The 17,323-nt window shown below is 35.8% G+C and overlaps 1 protein-coding gene across 2 annotated transcripts in view; it reads right to left on the reverse strand.

Moving 5' to 3' along the window:
• Nucleotides 1-17,323, reverse strand: part of EcR (Ecdysone receptor) — a 150,429-nt gene that overhangs the window by 56,291 nt on the left and 76,815 nt on the right. For both annotated transcript variants that reach the window (XM_066286974.1, XM_066286983.1), the window contains exons 4-5: nucleotides 15,065-15,329; nucleotides 14,274-14,574 (exon numbers count right to left, since the gene is read on the reverse strand). In XM_066286974.1, the coding sequence (XP_066143071.1) occupies nucleotides 14,274-14,574; nucleotides 15,065-15,238 (475 nt within the window). In that variant the 5' untranslated portion in view covers nucleotides 15,239-15,329. The remainder of the gene's footprint in view (nucleotides 1-14,273; nucleotides 14,575-15,064; nucleotides 15,330-17,323) is intronic.

The following is a 17,323-nucleotide window of genomic DNA, read 5'->3' on the forward strand; positions in this document are numbered from 1 at the left end:
TAGTTCCCTGTAATTACCACAAGTGCTCCGTGTAGTAAAAATAAATAATTCCGGTAAATGATTTCGTGATGTTGAATACTGGATAAATGAATTAACGATCGATTCAGCATTGCATCTATCGCAGATCTAGAAAACGCCCTGTGTGAACCCATTAGTTCTGTAAGATGGAGCACATTTTCTTAGATTTTTGTCATAAATTAAAATTGAAACTTTCGATTAATACCTGCAGGTTGTGTCGAATATCTCATAAGAATAAAAACTTATTCCCTTTTTTAATTTTGAAATTTACAATTTTATGAAGTATTTAAAAGTAACTGTAAAAAAAACATAGCTTCACGAATTTTCGGGTTCCTATCTTAGCTATTTTCAAAATAATGACACCCCGTGTTTACGAAACGGTCGATTTTTGGATAAGGCATGCTTGCGCCAATGGTCACCCTTTGACGCGTGGAGTTTTCAGCTTTCGGTATTTTCATTGTTGATGAAGCACTCTCTACATTTATGGAGGAATTGTAAGTAGGAAATTAAGCTTTATTAAACTGAAAATGCAAACACAAATCCTCGACAAAGTGACCAGACATTTTATTTGAAGAAGAAAACCAGCAACAATTAAAGAACTTAAATGAAATTAAGATGAATCACTATATTTATCTTCTCAAACTGAAAACCTGTATTTTTGCATACATCCAGTGGAGGAGGTGCTTCCAGTCACCTGGTCAGCATATATTTTGTTTCAAGAGACATATCAACAAGTAAATATACGAATTAACGCTGTACTTAATGAGCCAGAATAATTTCTGGGGTCACCTCTATGCTAAATCGACTTTCCGACACACGTTTGCAGGTAGATCAACTATAATAATGACAGAAATTTGGTTAGTGTGATGTTCGAGGTCATAGAACTTGAAGTGTTCGTAAAGTCTTTCAGCATATCGTTTGAGTCGCTCTTAAATATGGTAAATAGTTTTTAAAGACGCCCGGGTCGAACTTTTGAGATCATCAGACGATCCTCCACGTCTTTTAGTAAATCTTGAACGATTTTTGTCATTGGAGCTTATTTCAGGTTAGTTCAGGTTTGGACTTCAGTTCACCAAGACTAACTAGTTTTGAGAATGAATTATTTTGTTCCTTCTTTCGGGGTGTTGATAGGATGTTTACGTTTTACGGAGGTTTTAAGAAATTTGGCAAGAATTTTTCAATGAATAACGAACTAAGAAAACTGAACCTGCAAGGACGATGTTCAGTGTTCACGTTAAACGGGAAATTTTGAGAATTTCCGTCCTGCAAAGATTCCAAAGTCACCCACGACCACCTTCAACGAGCAGTTTCGACATTTTTCAATGTCTTCAGTTTGACTGCAAATTTTTAAACCTTCAAAGACATTTTTTTACATCCTTCAAGACTTTCAATACAATCACTTAGAGATTATTTAACAATCCACATCAACCTGACCACTTATTATCCGCAATAAGTACTTACTTGTTAATGACACCGGTATGACCGACCTAAAGTAAAAACCGTCTTCCCTCACCTTCTAACCCAGAAACCTAAAAAATTCGTCACGGCCCTTATTTCGGCAACCCGAACCGATCAAGGTCGTGCGAAAAAAGACTGCGTGCAATTGCATTTAATTCGCATGAACCCATCATGGGCCCCACCGTGAAAATTGAGCCCTCCTGACCAGCCTCAATATCCTGAAGTTGCATGATGGGAAGATTTGACTTTGATGGTCACGGAGTATGCTTCTGGCCAAGAATTGTATTACGGTTAAGGCTGGTCAGGTTTTAATGGGGTTTGTTTTGGTTGGGATGTGCACAGAGATGTCTGAGAGACACTTTTTTGCAGAAAGTTTACTATGTGTATATGACTCGCAGTTTGATGATACTCGGCCTGCTCTACTAATACTTTTCAGTGAATCCATGCTAATTGCAGTTGCAATTCAATATTTTATGTAACAGTGAGTGACACTAGTGTATTATTGGACTGTTAGGTCCTGAACAATGAACAATAATTGTTCGAAACGACGTGACCGTTTTATAAGTAGTCTGATAATTACTTAATTCACCAAAATGGTAAATAACAATAATGACAGCATTTTTGTTTCATTTGTAACATTATTAGTAACCTCCTAACCTTCATATTTATCTTATCTCTAGCTTTCTTCCGTTTACTTTGCAGTCTGTATTCCAAAATATCTAAGGTTCATATACCTTGGCAACCTTAGAAGCCAATTAACGCTTTTTCTGTCCTGTTGTAGGTTGTGAAGTATTCGATGTGTTAGTTCAGGCGATAGTTAGTTAGTTAGTTAGTTAGTGAGACGTTGAAAAGATCTACACCAAATAAAATATATATTGTTCGCAAGTCATTTAAAAACGGCCTGCATTGAAAATATAACTGCTCTCTCCCTTAATAAATTCTGTATCCTTTTAGATTACTCTATTATAGGGAATTCAACCCTGCCTCTTTCTATAGGAAGTAATGCTCCATATAAAGAAGCTGCAACGACCCTCACCCAAATATTCAATTCCTGGCCCAGGGGTTTCTACCCCTGCACCTGTATGCATAGGCTGCAAGGCCGGTCTTTCACATCAGTCTTTGACCGAGGGTTAGTGATCCGTTTTTTCGTGTATCTCCGTTTCCTATACAGAGAAGCGGGTGAAATTGAGTTGGTGTGTAACGGTGGGTTGTTGAAATCTACAGGGTGATGGTTTCTCGGAAGTCAGACCCCCTTTTGCCTCCCCAAATTTTTTTGTAGTACGCTGTCGACGAGTCATTTCTTAAAATTTGAAATGCTTTTCGTTGTTTCTATATAGGTGTTTTCTCTTATTGCGGCTTTATCCTCCCTAGCATTCTTTCTCTCTTTTCCCGTCTCGTTCTTCTCGTTTTTTTTTCTTTCTCACATGACTTTTTATTATTCTCCTCTCTCTTCTCGCATACATTTATCAATCATAATTTTTCATCGTCACTCCTCTCACGTGGCTTATTTCCTTTCATTATTTCCATATCTGTTTTTCCCTAAGTTTGTAAATGTCTGCCACTTTATTCTCTCCCTTCCTTTACCCAACTATCTCGTTTTTTATTTATCTCTTTCAGACGATTTAAAAATATTCTTCTATATCTTGCCACGTTTACATCTAAATTAGATTGAATCCTGTTCGGGCTTCGAGACCTCCGTAAAATATATCCGATCATCCTATCTTGTAGAATTCAAAGGGTTTATGTCAAAAAATTGGATTTTACCCACTGGACGAGTTTGAAACACAGCCCTCAAAAATTAACACCCTGCATCTCTGTACCGAAGCGTTGATGGAATATAGCATTATTTTCGATGTAGAACATGTCGGTTTACCTTCTGGACACCCTGTATATAGTACAGGCAAGGTCGTCCACCGCACTTACATCAAATTATTATATGTTGGACAATAATTGGCATGAGGTAGCCAAATCTAGTCATTATAAATCATAGAAATTACGAGGTTCGTTCCACCGAAATAATGCGAAATTTAAGACCGGTGATGGTGGACAATAAAATGGTCACCAGTGACGTGTAGCAGAAATATTCGCAATCCTAAAGTAAATGAAACAGATTGGTACGCCGCTGTAATCGGTTTACCAAAACAACAAAAACCGGCAAGATAACACTGCGCATCAACAAAATGTTTTCGCGACCTTTAAAGGTTAATGAATGCTCTAGAGACCTTGAAAGCGCTGATTCGCGCCGTGCCATTGTAACCTAAATGGAGTCTCAATTAAAAATCGTGAATACGAATAATTAATTGAACGTTCACACTTGAGTCCATTAAATTGGGAAACATGTTTAGGTTGGGGAAGAGTATAGAATGATCGACAACGTTCCCATATTCATCGCGAATGGCATGACGGTTTATGTAACACGAATAAGCGGAACGGATCGAGAATTAACGATGGACTTGGGGATGGAAATTGGAAATATCAGGTTTTAAATTGAAATTCACTCTTGCCTCCTCGTCTCACTTTGCAAGAGTACATTTTAACTTTCGCTGAAAACCTAACTAACTACAAGTCTGAGAAATTTAGGTATAAAACGGAGGCACGTCGTATTAGAAGCAGAAGTTCAGTCTCATGCAAAGGCACCCGACAGAAGATGATGAGAGGAAGTGCAACTCCTTTAGCTGCGAATATCATCAATTTTAGGTCTTTAATGCCCAGATGGTATTGCTTCCGATAGTTCTACATTCATCTATATTATCATAGTCATTCATTAGATAGCCATTCATCTATATTATTCCAATCTAAACAGAGCATTAAGCATAGGCATTTCAAACTGACAGCGTTGTATTGACTTACCATATTTGATGACTTGAGAACGATACATTGAAGTAGCAAAATACATAACTATTTCATGAGTTTTTGAGGGACTTGATAGGAAAACTTGGAGAATCCGATCCAAGGATATTGCTTTTTTAGTCTAGAATTAGATGTACTCGTAATGTATGTGTGTCGTAAATTGTGAAGCAAAAAAGAACAGACATGCTGAAAGTTAATATTAGAGATTCACGACTTGACTTGTTTTTCGAGTTAATTGACTTGAAAGCTTCATGTATACAGAGTGGTTCCCAAGCTCCTCAGCACGATTTTCTTCAATAATTTCAAGAAAAATAATTTATATATTTTCCTGAATCTAAACTAACCAGAATTATCAAGTAGGTACTGTCGATCTTCTTGAAATTCTATACAAAACTTCAAATAAAGAAACAAAAATTTCGAAATTTTCCAATGAAACCTGGAAAGAAGACATTTGCGAGCATTTCGTTATTTAATTTCTTTTTAGCATTTATTGAGACGCCTGCTCTCAGAATTTATAACATGATTGCATTTACACCATGTAAGTAACAACTGAGTCTTAAACTCATCATTTGCTACCATTTACACGAGGAATTCTTCAAATTTTCTTATCAACATCGGAAATAAATCGAAGGTTCCAAATTACCTAAGTGGTACCTATTCGAAGTTAATCTCGGTGTCCCAAACTTTGTCTCGCAAAATTTACAATTACGGATTATTTTCAACCCTCGACGAAAGTTGAAAATGCCTGAATATCCAAAGATTCTGCAGCAGTATTGGGAATTACTTAGTCCCGGCTTTCTAAAATTTTTCTTACATTCTCATTAGGAATGGGAAAAGTCAAGTCTCTATCATCAATATCCTATATTCACCAAAAGTTTCAAAACTACTTAAGTAAATTAGACATAAAAAAAATACTACGAAGTAAGCGTTGTAGCAAATTCCTTAAAAAAAAATTCGTAAATTCCTTTAAAAAATGTTTGCATATTTCCTTGAAACTCTAGACAAAAATATCTGTGAAATTCCCACAAAAAATGCCAGGAATGTTTCATTAACAGGCAAAATTCTCGAAATTTCTAACCCATTGAGAGACAAACTTTTTATAAAATAAGAACTTTTGCGATTCTTCGAAAGGTACCCAGTTGTATAAATGAATATATCAATGGTACGAATTTCAGAATGTAAAATCCAATCCATTTCGTAATGTTGCATGCACGAACCTATAGGGAAAAATTCCAACTCTAGGAAATAATAATTATCTATGCGGAAACCTTCCTATCAACCTGCCTCCATAGACATTCGTCAATTAGTACGTTTCCATGCAAATTAAAAACATTTTTAAAGCAGTGCCAGTATTGCAATTCTTTTCTAAGTTGTTTTCCATGCTGACTGTCAATTGAAACCTTGTCGGAAGTCAGAAATGACTGACATATGCCATTTACGAGTAACCTCAGCGCTTTGTCACTGCTATCAAAGTTAGATGGTTCAGTTTCATCTATTTTCCGAATAATTTGCAATTCTGTCAAAATTAGCAAATACCACGTAAATACTAAATATTTATAATATTACCATTTGACAATTTGACGCATTACTGCTGACTTCAAAACCGTTTTCATGTGGAAGTATTTTCACGCTATTTCAATTTAGACATGAACATGAAAACATGAAGAAACGACCTTGATACAAAACGAAATCGAAATCGGATTGAAAACAGGTTTAGACATCAAAATTCAAAATTCAAAAAGTTTTCAATTTGCATGGAAATGTAACAAGTAACCGATTCCCATTTGGCAACCTCGCCCGTTCTATTCTAGCGAAGTCAGTGAAGCGTCACTTGACATGGTCACAGAACTGGTTTAGTAAATTAGAACCATCTCTGACCAGTCTTAAGTTCCCCGCTGTCCTGATCTTATTTCTTTGCATTCGCAATGGAGAAATCGTTAGTGGTTCTCGGCAATTTTCATTTCAGTTCACGAGGTAATACTGAAATGGGCAATGTTAATATTAATGCTTAATTACCGACAATGAACCTTCAGAAGCCGTATCAAAAATCTCATTTCATGACCCTCAGTAGTTTGCTAACAATCATGTGAATATTCTACAGGAAACAATGTTACCTAATAATGATAATAATATGCGGTACAACGACTGAATAAAAATAAGAAGCTTGTTTCCTGTGAATGGCTGCTAGGCTATTCTTGAACTTGTAGAATGTAAAATTATGTTATCATGCTTCGTGGTAATAAAGAAAGGTTATGTTTAATTATGCTGGGATTATAGACTTTGATTTACGCTGGTAATTAAGACGAATAGCAATTATCGGTATTGAAGTTATTCGAAACCCTTCTTCACCTGCCTAGTAGCAACTAAGACCATTGGTGGTTGGACGGTATCTAAGCGTCACATCCGGCGTTGCCACGATCAGCAAACCGGTGCCCTGCTCTACCAGAGCGCGACTTGCAGATCAACAGGTTGAAAAGAAAAGTAGGATACGGGTACCCAGTTTAATGTCAGTACTGCTCTGTATATAAAATGCGTGTTAGGAGTTTTCTTTGCCGGTGGGTATGATGGGTCTTGATGGTTGCGTTGCCCTGTTGCCAAACCGGAGACGATTGGTCAGAACGGGCTTCAACGTGAACGATTGAAAGTTAAGGGGAAATCCTAAAATAGGATATTTCCGAATAAGAAAGAGGGAAATATCGATCCATAATGAAGTAGGGATATTGATATATGGATACGAACGTAGAGTAGTACATGACAATGGTACGTGAAATCGCAATGGGTTGCGTTGATACGGGATTAAGGTAGTATCATTGAGAGATCAACCTATTTTAAATGGAGCCGTAGATTTGGTGAAAAGATGTCTCAGAGACACAATATTGATCTCACATCAACACACATGTTCTACCGTTGACCTGGGACACGAACCAGTAGAAAGTCAGCAGAATTGACTTTTGCACTCCTGGAAATAATCTAAATGCGGCATCAGGAGTTTCGCAGAATTGCGCAAACTTGCCAAATTGAATGTCAACTTTATATGTTAATGTCTTAACATACTTAAAATCTATTTATGCCTCTAAAGTTTCCGAGATCCTCACATCAAAACAACATCTAATTTCTCATGGAGGGAAGAGATAGTAACAGAAATTTTGCCCAGGATTCAGTGGCAAAATTTATGCAGACTTCCTCCAACTTATATATACGGAGAATTGTTACTCAGCCTAGTGGCAGTGAATATTTCAACTACTCCCACTACAACCCAAAAAATATCAGTTGCAACCAATCATTGAAGCTTTAAGTCACCTAAAGAACGAGAATCCTCGTTCGACAGAATAACAATAATAATTTTATAATAAACAATCTCGCTACGCTCTAGTGATTCACCACTGCAAGCTCGGTTAACCAAGTGAAGTTGCACTTAGCGAAGTCAAGGACAAACGATACAAAAAGCGAAGGCGGTGTTGCCACGTTGAGCTTGCGCTTTTTCAGGGAAACTAAACTGAGCTGTGAAAACAAATTTGTTTGGAATTATTTCTGCGGTTATATCAACTCGAAGAAAGACACTTTCGCATTTGCAGAGTGGAAATTGTTATCATTTTACTGATAAATTTACTCAGAAAAAAAACTAAGTTCAACGTGATATGAAACAATGAAGGTTTTGACATCATTTTTGTAGTTAGAAATTGTATAAAGTTTCTTTGGCGGCGAGGGACCAAAAAGTTGGGTTAGATAGACCAAAAAACAATGTGTGGAAAGTTAATAAAGTTTCTTCGGGCTTAAAGGGCCAGTGAATCTGGGGTCGAAAAACAAAAAATAAAGCTCAGTTTTGCACCCATTTCAGCGCACTCAACACAATGAATTCATAAATAAACTTATGATACAATCAAGAAAAAGTTCTGTGTGACGTTTCGAAATGTGGAATTTGGTCCAGAAATTAAATCATACTGGATTCGCAGCTAGTGTTAAGTTACCTGGACATGTTCGTAGAGCAGAATATTGGAAACGTTTAGGAAGGAAAATTCTAGGCCACGTTACTTCAAGGAACGCTGATATTAATGGGCCACGTTAAACAGCCAAGATGATGCAATGTTACTCTTTTAAATGTTTTTAAGGCCGCTTTAAGAGTAGAGTCTACAGAAAAATAACCTAAATATCAAAATTGAAGCAGAAGATTCCATGTAAAATAATCGAAATGAGCCTGCGAAATACTGGAATGTAATCTTACTTGTCGACAACCGGACTACATATGTCATTGCTTTTTATGTGTAATTGCAGTCAATTAATCTAAAATTATGATTATTGCTTAACGTTCAGAGTATTTTTCGTGGTTTTATTTGTTATATTTATATGGAAGCCGAGACGGAATCATCCTTTATCTACAAAATAAGTACGGCGAAGCCTGAAAGAAACCTGACGAAATTTTCACATAATTTCTTGTGCTACGGATGGTGTGAAAATTTGGGAAATTTCGACGCATTTTTGCCCTTTAAGCCTGGAAAGTCGAAGAATTGTCGACGTTACTTTTTAGTCTTACGAATCTTATAAGACTTCCGAGAATTTCGATATTTTTTATTTCGCCCATCAATCACGATAAAGACCAAATTTCCATATTAATTTTTAACTTCAGAAAATGGTCTCGAGCCTTCAAGTTTTTTTTTTTTAACCGAGACTACAACAGCTGGTCGTATTCTTGTTATACCTCCCATTACAAATACACAATAATAATTCGGATGGAGCTTAATAAAAAGGCAGTAATCCGCAGCAATTTCATTTATTTATGCAGAATTTAATCCCATTAAAATTGACCCATTAAATCCTTATACTAAAGCGGATTACGGCGACCTGGAACAAGTTATGACAAAATATGATTTACCACGCATCGTCATCAGGGAACAATAAATGAATATGACTTGTTCGCCGCCGCCTCAAATTATGCAAATCAGTACCTTTTTGTATTCAGGGGGATGAACGGCCACACAACAACCCCTCACTCAGTTTTTTGGGGTTGCAACGTACCTATTATTTAATAAAAAGGGCTAAGGAAGGCAAATTTTTAATAGAGTAATCTCAGAGGCTGGAAGTGCCGGCGTGTTCTCTGATTTAGCAGTGATGTTATCCAGTTTTCTCGGCTACCCAATGGGTCAAATTTCAGACACCTCTGAAAGGCGGTTAAAAAATCGAATTTCTGCTCGATACACTGTGTATAATAATAGACAACTACGCCGTATTTTTATTAATAGAAGCGAAATAATTTTGCGGTTGATAAACCTTGCAAGTTCAAGGTCGGCTCGTTGCGATTAAATCGGCATCTGGATTTTGGCACCGAATTCACGCCACTGGAATTAATTCGCCGATGACACGACACAACCTTGGTACCATGTAACCGACAATTCTGCGTTAGCATTTGAAGTAGATGTATTTTTCGGTTAATTGTTTAACGCTTCGATGGAACAGGAAGTGGAAATTGTATTGCGATTTATTAAATCACTTGATTATACAGCAATAGAAATACAAAATTGTTCTCATATACTACATTCCGGCATTATGAAAATCCTTCACGTACCAGTTAATACAGTCGAAATGAGCGCAAAAAATGCAACCAACAATTCCCATTAACTATAAATGTATATGTTCAATAACTAAGCAATTACTGTAGGTGCACAGCTTAGCTCTCACTGATAACCCCGAAATTGAACAACATAATATGCAGGTCCAGAAATTTTTCAATTGACGTCACCCCAGGAAATTTTGACCTTTATATCTAATGAATAAAATGTTGTGTAGGTTATGCTTTAATCAGACGGCTGACTGGGCTATTAACCTATTGAGCGTATTTGCGTTCCATTTTTTGTTTGAGCGATAAAAGCAACGTTTTTATTGGGGAATTATTTGCCAAGGCATACCGAACCGATCTGAAAAGTTTTGTTTATTTATCAGTAATAAATTTGAATATCTCCTCGTTCGTAGCGTTTGATTATTGTCAGTAAAAGTTATTTGAGAATTATTGGTCATGCACGAGTATTCAAGTGGATTAATATTAATTGAAACCATAACGTGTGCCGATCTATAGTTGGAAGAACGTATTAAACGAGCAAGATGGAAAAATACTTCCAACTCTCTAGAGTTTAAAATGAAATAACTACCTCACAGGCGAAACACAAAAGGAAGAGGAATAACTGAGATGGAACCCGTATGAGATCAACTGATAAAAACTGTTCTTAATAAGGGTATCTGGGAAAAGAAATCTATATTGATCGGATCGGATTGAAGGATCCCTATCTGCTGGTTTACAACCAATCGGTCCGGCTGCCTATCATCAGGGATCAATTCGATTGGTTGAAAATCAGCTTATACGGATCAATTCAATCTAAATCGACTAAATCGTGTCGTCGTTTCCAAAAAGGAGTAGAATGGGAATTAAATGTTAGATATAAAAAAAAAAAAAAATGGAAGGAAAACGTTGACGTAACGTAGCTTTATGTGTTAGTTTTAAAAATTTTCCAAGTGGGGCGAAAGCACGCGCAGCAATCCCTTGTTGTTGCTGTAATTTTTATTCTTTAAAAAACTTAAATACCGCACAAGCGAAAAAACTTAAAAGGGAAGGAGAAGTAAACAAAATCATTACTTAATAAAAATCCAAAGGGTACAGTATGACACAGTACTGAATTAGCGTAAACCGTAAACATATGTCGCATTAAATTTGGAAAGTTTCCGAATGAAATATCCCTTGGTCTAGTACCTTCGATTCCAGTTAGTTCTGGTTACCAAGTTCGAGCAGTCATACATTTTAATTTATTTAAATTTCATTATACATATGTTTCTAACTGTTAAATTATAGTATATTATAATATACTGCGATTAATTATAGTTTATTATCATATATTATCATTTAACAGGTCTTGTGGCCCGCTTCCCAATGCATTTGCAATATCAAAAATCGAACGAAATAGTGGTCTCAAATACTATTATAAGGCAGTTCTTGAATGAGATTTCAAAGTGTTATTATTCAACGTTTCCAGTAACTCATTTTAAATGGTTTTTTTTAAATCAAACTCATAGAAATTTTGCTTTGTAATTTTCAGTATTATCGACAGTTTCTTGTATTAAATTTCAATTCAAACTCGTTATATTTCAACGATTTTAGTGACGCAATGTCTACAGTCTTTGATCAAGAGAGAACAATAGTTGATCGGAAATCCTTTACAGTTCGTAGTTACCTTAAACTTGGAAGAATTGCAATAAATAAATTTCCTCGTGATTTTTGCTTGATTAAATTTTAATTTTTAATTTGGTTTTGGTTATTTGAACTGGATGACCAGCAAGCGGCCGGCTATTTTGCCTCTAAATGCGTATTGATATTTGAAGGAATTCTTGGTGTTCTGTTTAAAAATTCTACGCACTTTTCACGATCTGGAAACGTGGGAGTTTTTATTCAAATTCTGCCACTGCAAAGAAGGTATTAAAACATCAAAAATTGTCATCCGATTAACAAATGACAAACTCAAATAATTTTGTTGCCGAGTATGTACGTAATGTTATTCATAGGATTTCCTGTTTTGTTTTAAAAACTAATGTTTTATCCCTTCTTTTACTAGTTCATCCACAAAACTGTTTTATTATTAATCCACAGTTCGGTCATTTGATTTCTCATCCACCATTTTCTCAAGAAAAAATTGGGTGTAAACCAAAACGTTGTATTTTTTGGTACTGACCATTAAATTTAATGAAAATATTGTCCTACTTAATAATTATCACTTTCAACAACAAAATATGTTTTTGCAATTCGATAATAAGGAAATCGTTACTCGATATCAGATTCCTATATCATAAATTTAAAATTGTTCATTTCACCTTGACAAAAATAAAAATATTTCCGACATTATTTTTAGTTTGGAATATCGGCCAGATATCATTTTGAAGCTCGTTTGCCGCTAACGAAGTGTCGTGGAAAAAATACGGTCGATAAACAACACAGACCAGGCGCTAATGACACAAAAAAAGTGAAAATACCCCTCCAAAATAAATTTCGAACGGATGAGCTTTATTTATAGACCACTCCACTGTCAGAAAGAATAAACAATGTTAATATAGGATGTCGGATGGAATGCAATTTGGACGCCACATGAAAGACGAAACTTGGAATAAGTTTAAAAATCATAAAAAAATGCAACGATTTTTTCGCACATATTGTGACAAGCTTTAATTAAGATCCGACAGTTTAGGATAAGATAAAAGTTTGTTTTGGAAATTTCAGATTGATTTCGCCGTGACTGTGATTTATTTCCGAGAGTGAAAGTGCAGTGATTTACAGCTAGTAAATTCACGAATTTAGTCGGTTAATCAGAGTATACTGTAAAAAAATACAACTGCAAATTGCAAATAAGTTTTTTTCTGGGAATCTAATTCAAACCATCAAAGCTTGGTTTCAAGTTTCAATAGTACCATCAATAATGGATTCTCGCTAATTTAACCCACGGAAATGCTTAATTAAAAATTATTAATTGCTGGCAACGTCGATGTCCACAAATAAATCAAAATTTAATGCGAAACGAATTCAAGGCAAGATTTACAGAAAAAACCTCCTTGCGGCTGTTTTTTAACCGAGACCGTAATTTGTTCACTGTCACTTTCAATGACAAGCAATAAATATAATTTTCTTTCGAGCATGAGAAATACACATCACGATTTATTCACAAAATTAGCATAATTTTTGTGATGGACGAGAAGGAAGTGTAGGACGAATTTTCTTTCAAGAAGGTGAAGACGTTTCATTTGACAAGAGTTTTACTTTCCGTGGAGCGTAAAGTGAGGGCAATAAACTACTTTTTTCGTCTATAAGTGAGAATTTCAAATTCTAATCAGGTCAAATATATGGCACCGATTAATTTTATGGTACTGAGGATATTTGGTGTACAAATTTCCGAGCCAAAAAAGCCCCGTAAATATGGTTTCAGGAACCTTCATTTAAAGTCAGTTTATACAACACAAACGTACCAAGATAGTCCAAAAGTAAATGTATGTTTTCGAAGTTTCCCTTATTTTTCAAAAAACTCAAACCTAATTTCTATAGTTTCCGCATACAAATTTTTTGTCGAAAAAGCTTTTGCATATTTAGATAAGTACGTAATGTTCCATGCCACAATCTTTTCACACGTTATTATCATCACTTTGGTCTTTCGTGACTGGTGTGACTCACATTAATTTTATGCCTCAGACTTTCGTGCTGGAAAATGTTAATCTTAACGTTCACTGAAGTCGGAAACCATGATTTATCCAAATATGCTACTGAACTAAGACGCTTTTGTAAATTTCCAACTTTAGCTTTAACTTTTATAGGCCAAGTGGAGAAGCATGTTTTATGTAGTTTTTCCATTTTTTTAAAATAAGACAAATTGTCATTTGCCGAAAAACCCCAAAATTGTTATAAATATAAATTTGGTGATATCAATTCTAATTAAACAACGATTTATCGAAAATTTGGGCAATCTTCAAAAAATCGAATAGAGCCATGTTGGTATGGCTAGTGAGCGATCCTGAAGATTTTCATATCAAACTTGAGATATGCGAACTAATTCTACGAAAATGAAAAACGCCCAAGCGAGATTTCATGAAAAAGTAATTCTCACATTTCTTTATATAAAATTTTCATACAAAATTTATATACATCCTGAAATTGGCAAGTTCATAAATCGAAAATCATAAGTGTATTAGAAATGAATCAACAAAAAAAATAAAATCTAGAAATGTTTCATATTTATCTGGAAATTAGTTTTCAGTAAAAGTTGAAAGTATATTGATAATTTGGCTCCTAACTATGTTTATGAATTTGTAGTTTTCATATGAAATCAAAATTCTTGGCAATTGCTATTTTTTCTCAATTTCAATAGGTGCCAGCTATTTTTGGAACTAAAAAGCACTATATATAGACTATGTGGTATTCATGGACTTACCTATTTTTCCATTAGGGCTATACGGATCGTAGCTTCCAGTAGAAAGAGGAGAAGAATATCCATTACTAATAACGGTGAAAGCGTGATGCGATGGCGGTCCAGGGGATGGCGTTAGCGAGGGCGCACCCCCACTTGGACTTGGAGAACTTAACCAGTCGTTATCCGGCCCAGCTGGTCTACGAGGTTTCGAAGATGCTGTAGAATTGCTGCCCAGCCCACTGAATGGGCCATTAGCAATGCCATTGGCGTGTTGCTGCGTCAGCACTGTACCAGCGGATGTGGCCACGGACACCAGACCGTTCTGGTGAAAAAAATAAAATCAGTGAGGTTTCATAAGCTAGAAGAAGTGGATGTAATGTAATTTTTTACAGTTTTGATAGCTTCTTCTGTGACAAATAAGACACTAATCCATGGCAATCAAATGACCCCTTACCTCTCAATGAATCTTTAACGACAAGTTGACACCATAGGAATGTAAGTGCGCGGTTGCCTCCAGGTTGAAAAATTGTATTCAGGTTAGAAAAGTGGTGCTTATTTTGGGTACTGTTTAGTACATTTCTTTCTTCTAGCCATTGTGAGTCATTAATCAAGGCAGAAAAAATTAATAGCTTCCATCATGATTTGAAGGCGTACCAAATAATTTTACTTCAATGATATAAAACGTAATTTACATTTCAGTGCATCTACTCTGGTGTAAAGTGTTCGTTTTTACACAGGCGGTAATTAAGTCCGTAATTTTTTACTATTATATACATGGTTGCAACTGAATGGTTTTCTTTAATTTCACTTACAGGTTGTATCACAACGGTGCTGGGCGTCCCGCTGATCAATGGTTCAGTTTTGATAAGGAGCACGTCGTTTTCGGTGACGACTTGTGCAGTACCGTCGGGACGGTAAATCAAGTCGTGTTTAACGTCCATGGGGCCGGAGGCGGCGACGACTGCAACACGGTGTACCGCGGTCATGGGCGGTACGCTGGGCGGTTACCGCGAGTACTGGATGTCCCGAGACCGCATGTCATATGTGGCACTTGTGGAATAATCGAGCTTATGAGATCTAGAACAAAATTTCATATACAAGATAAAATTTATACGTAAGGAATTGAGAGTCATAAACAAGTCAGTAATGAGCTACAATCAAAGTTAGGTATAACAAAATTAAGAGTTTTGATTTTGAAAAACAATCAATGATGATTGGTATTATTCATAATTCTGATCAATTCCTTCCTCATGGATTTGCATCATTGCTTCGTGCTGTAATACCGCTAGTTTTGAATCAACTTTCGGATTCAAAAACGGATTTCTTGAAACAAATCGCATACTGCTTTAAGCCAATAAATCAAAGTAAAAAATGTTTTTATTTCATGCATTCTGTGCAAATTAATTTCTCGGTAAAGATATCAAGACATGGTTTTTTTGGCCATTACTCAGTGAGTCGTGTTCGAGTTTTAACGAGAAGTTCTATATCCAGATTTCACACTATAAAGAAAAGAGAATCATAAACGTGTTAATTATGAGTCCCTTTCAAAGTAATAACAAAATTACAGGATATATTCGGTTTTGGGGTGAAATCACGACTTGGGGTCAGTGTACGTGACTGAGGATAGTTTATAGACTAGTTAACGACATCAAATTTCTAGAGAGAATTGGAGCGGCTTAGCCCACTTTCGTGCTAAGTAAAGTTGTTTTGAGGACGTCTCACATGTGCACAGGGTACTAATTAAGTATGAATGCAATTAATTAAGTATTCAAAGTCTAGGAAACCTTCAGATTTTAAAACAGAAAGGTCATATAAATGTGGCCAGAAATAAAAAGTTTGGAACGAGTAATGAAAGCGTATAACCGGTTAACACGTCCAACGATGTATCCCTAAAAGGTAGCACAGGCTGATGTGAACCTTGTGAAGTGCTAAAATAGGAAATTCACATACTCACAGATGACCTATGAATAACAAATCCAGAAAATTCGCAAACTATTTCGTACAAGAGTAAATTTTTCTTTATAAGTTTTCTGGAAATTTTTGAAACTGCAGGGGTATAAGTAAATACGTTTCAAGTTTCCAGACCGAAACTGATCAAATTCTAACAATACCATCGAGATTCCCGTATTTTGTAATTTCATGAATATTATTGTAAGGGATCCTTTTTTTGTCATTCAGACATGCCTATCTCGTCGATATAATCCTTCCCTCTCCATTCTCGTCTGTCATCCCTACGTCTCCCAATCCGTCCTCTCCCCTTGTTCAATAACACAAAGCACCCAATAAACCTTTTTTTATCCTCCAGTCTTCAGCTAATAGGAAACTTCTCCCATTTTACCGCAAACCTCAACCCTCAAGCGTGATGTTATATGCCACAGTAAGTTGGGTTTAATAATAGCGGCTAGACAGCGCAGCGTAGACTACGGCAGCGAGATGTTCTCCTTTTTTTTGCATGAAATCGATACCGACAGACAAAATAGCAAGAGAACAACTTTGCTCATCTTCTTGTTTACCACTTTATTACTTCAGTGCTCTATAGCTGGACAAATGAACATGATTGGAGCAAAAAGGTTAATTGTTTGCATCTTGATTGGTTAGTATGAAGAGGAAAATATAAAGCAAATTCGACCCCCAAAATGAAGAAAATTTGATTGCTATTTTACCAAATAATTGATTATAATTACAATAATTTACATGAAAAGAACTATATATAATATTCCAAAATCTCCTTTTGATGCAAGGAACGAGGATTTTTATTTTACTTAGTGATGGGATAACTGAGCTATTTGACTCAATTTTCACTAGCTCAAGAGAGTTTTTCTGCGAGTTTTTTCTTTTTTTACTACTGATCTCCCGCAAGTTGGAAGCTGAAATCGTGTGATTCTGAAAAGAAGCAATATGAGGAGGCTGGCTCATCAAAACGAGAAACAAACACTTCTGGAAAATTAAAAATTGCAAATAAACCGATAAGATATCAAAGTGTTAATGTTAAGAAAACGCTTTAATTTTGTCTATTGAAATGCTCATTTGTTACCACTATTCATGACGTATTACCCAAATGAACGCGTATG

This window comes from Euwallacea fornicatus, chromosome 1 (genome assembly GCF_040115645.1).
Source record: "Euwallacea fornicatus isolate EFF26 chromosome 1, ASM4011564v1, whole genome shotgun sequence".
NCBI lineage: Eukaryota > Metazoa > Arthropoda > Insecta > Coleoptera > Curculionidae > Euwallacea > Euwallacea fornicatus.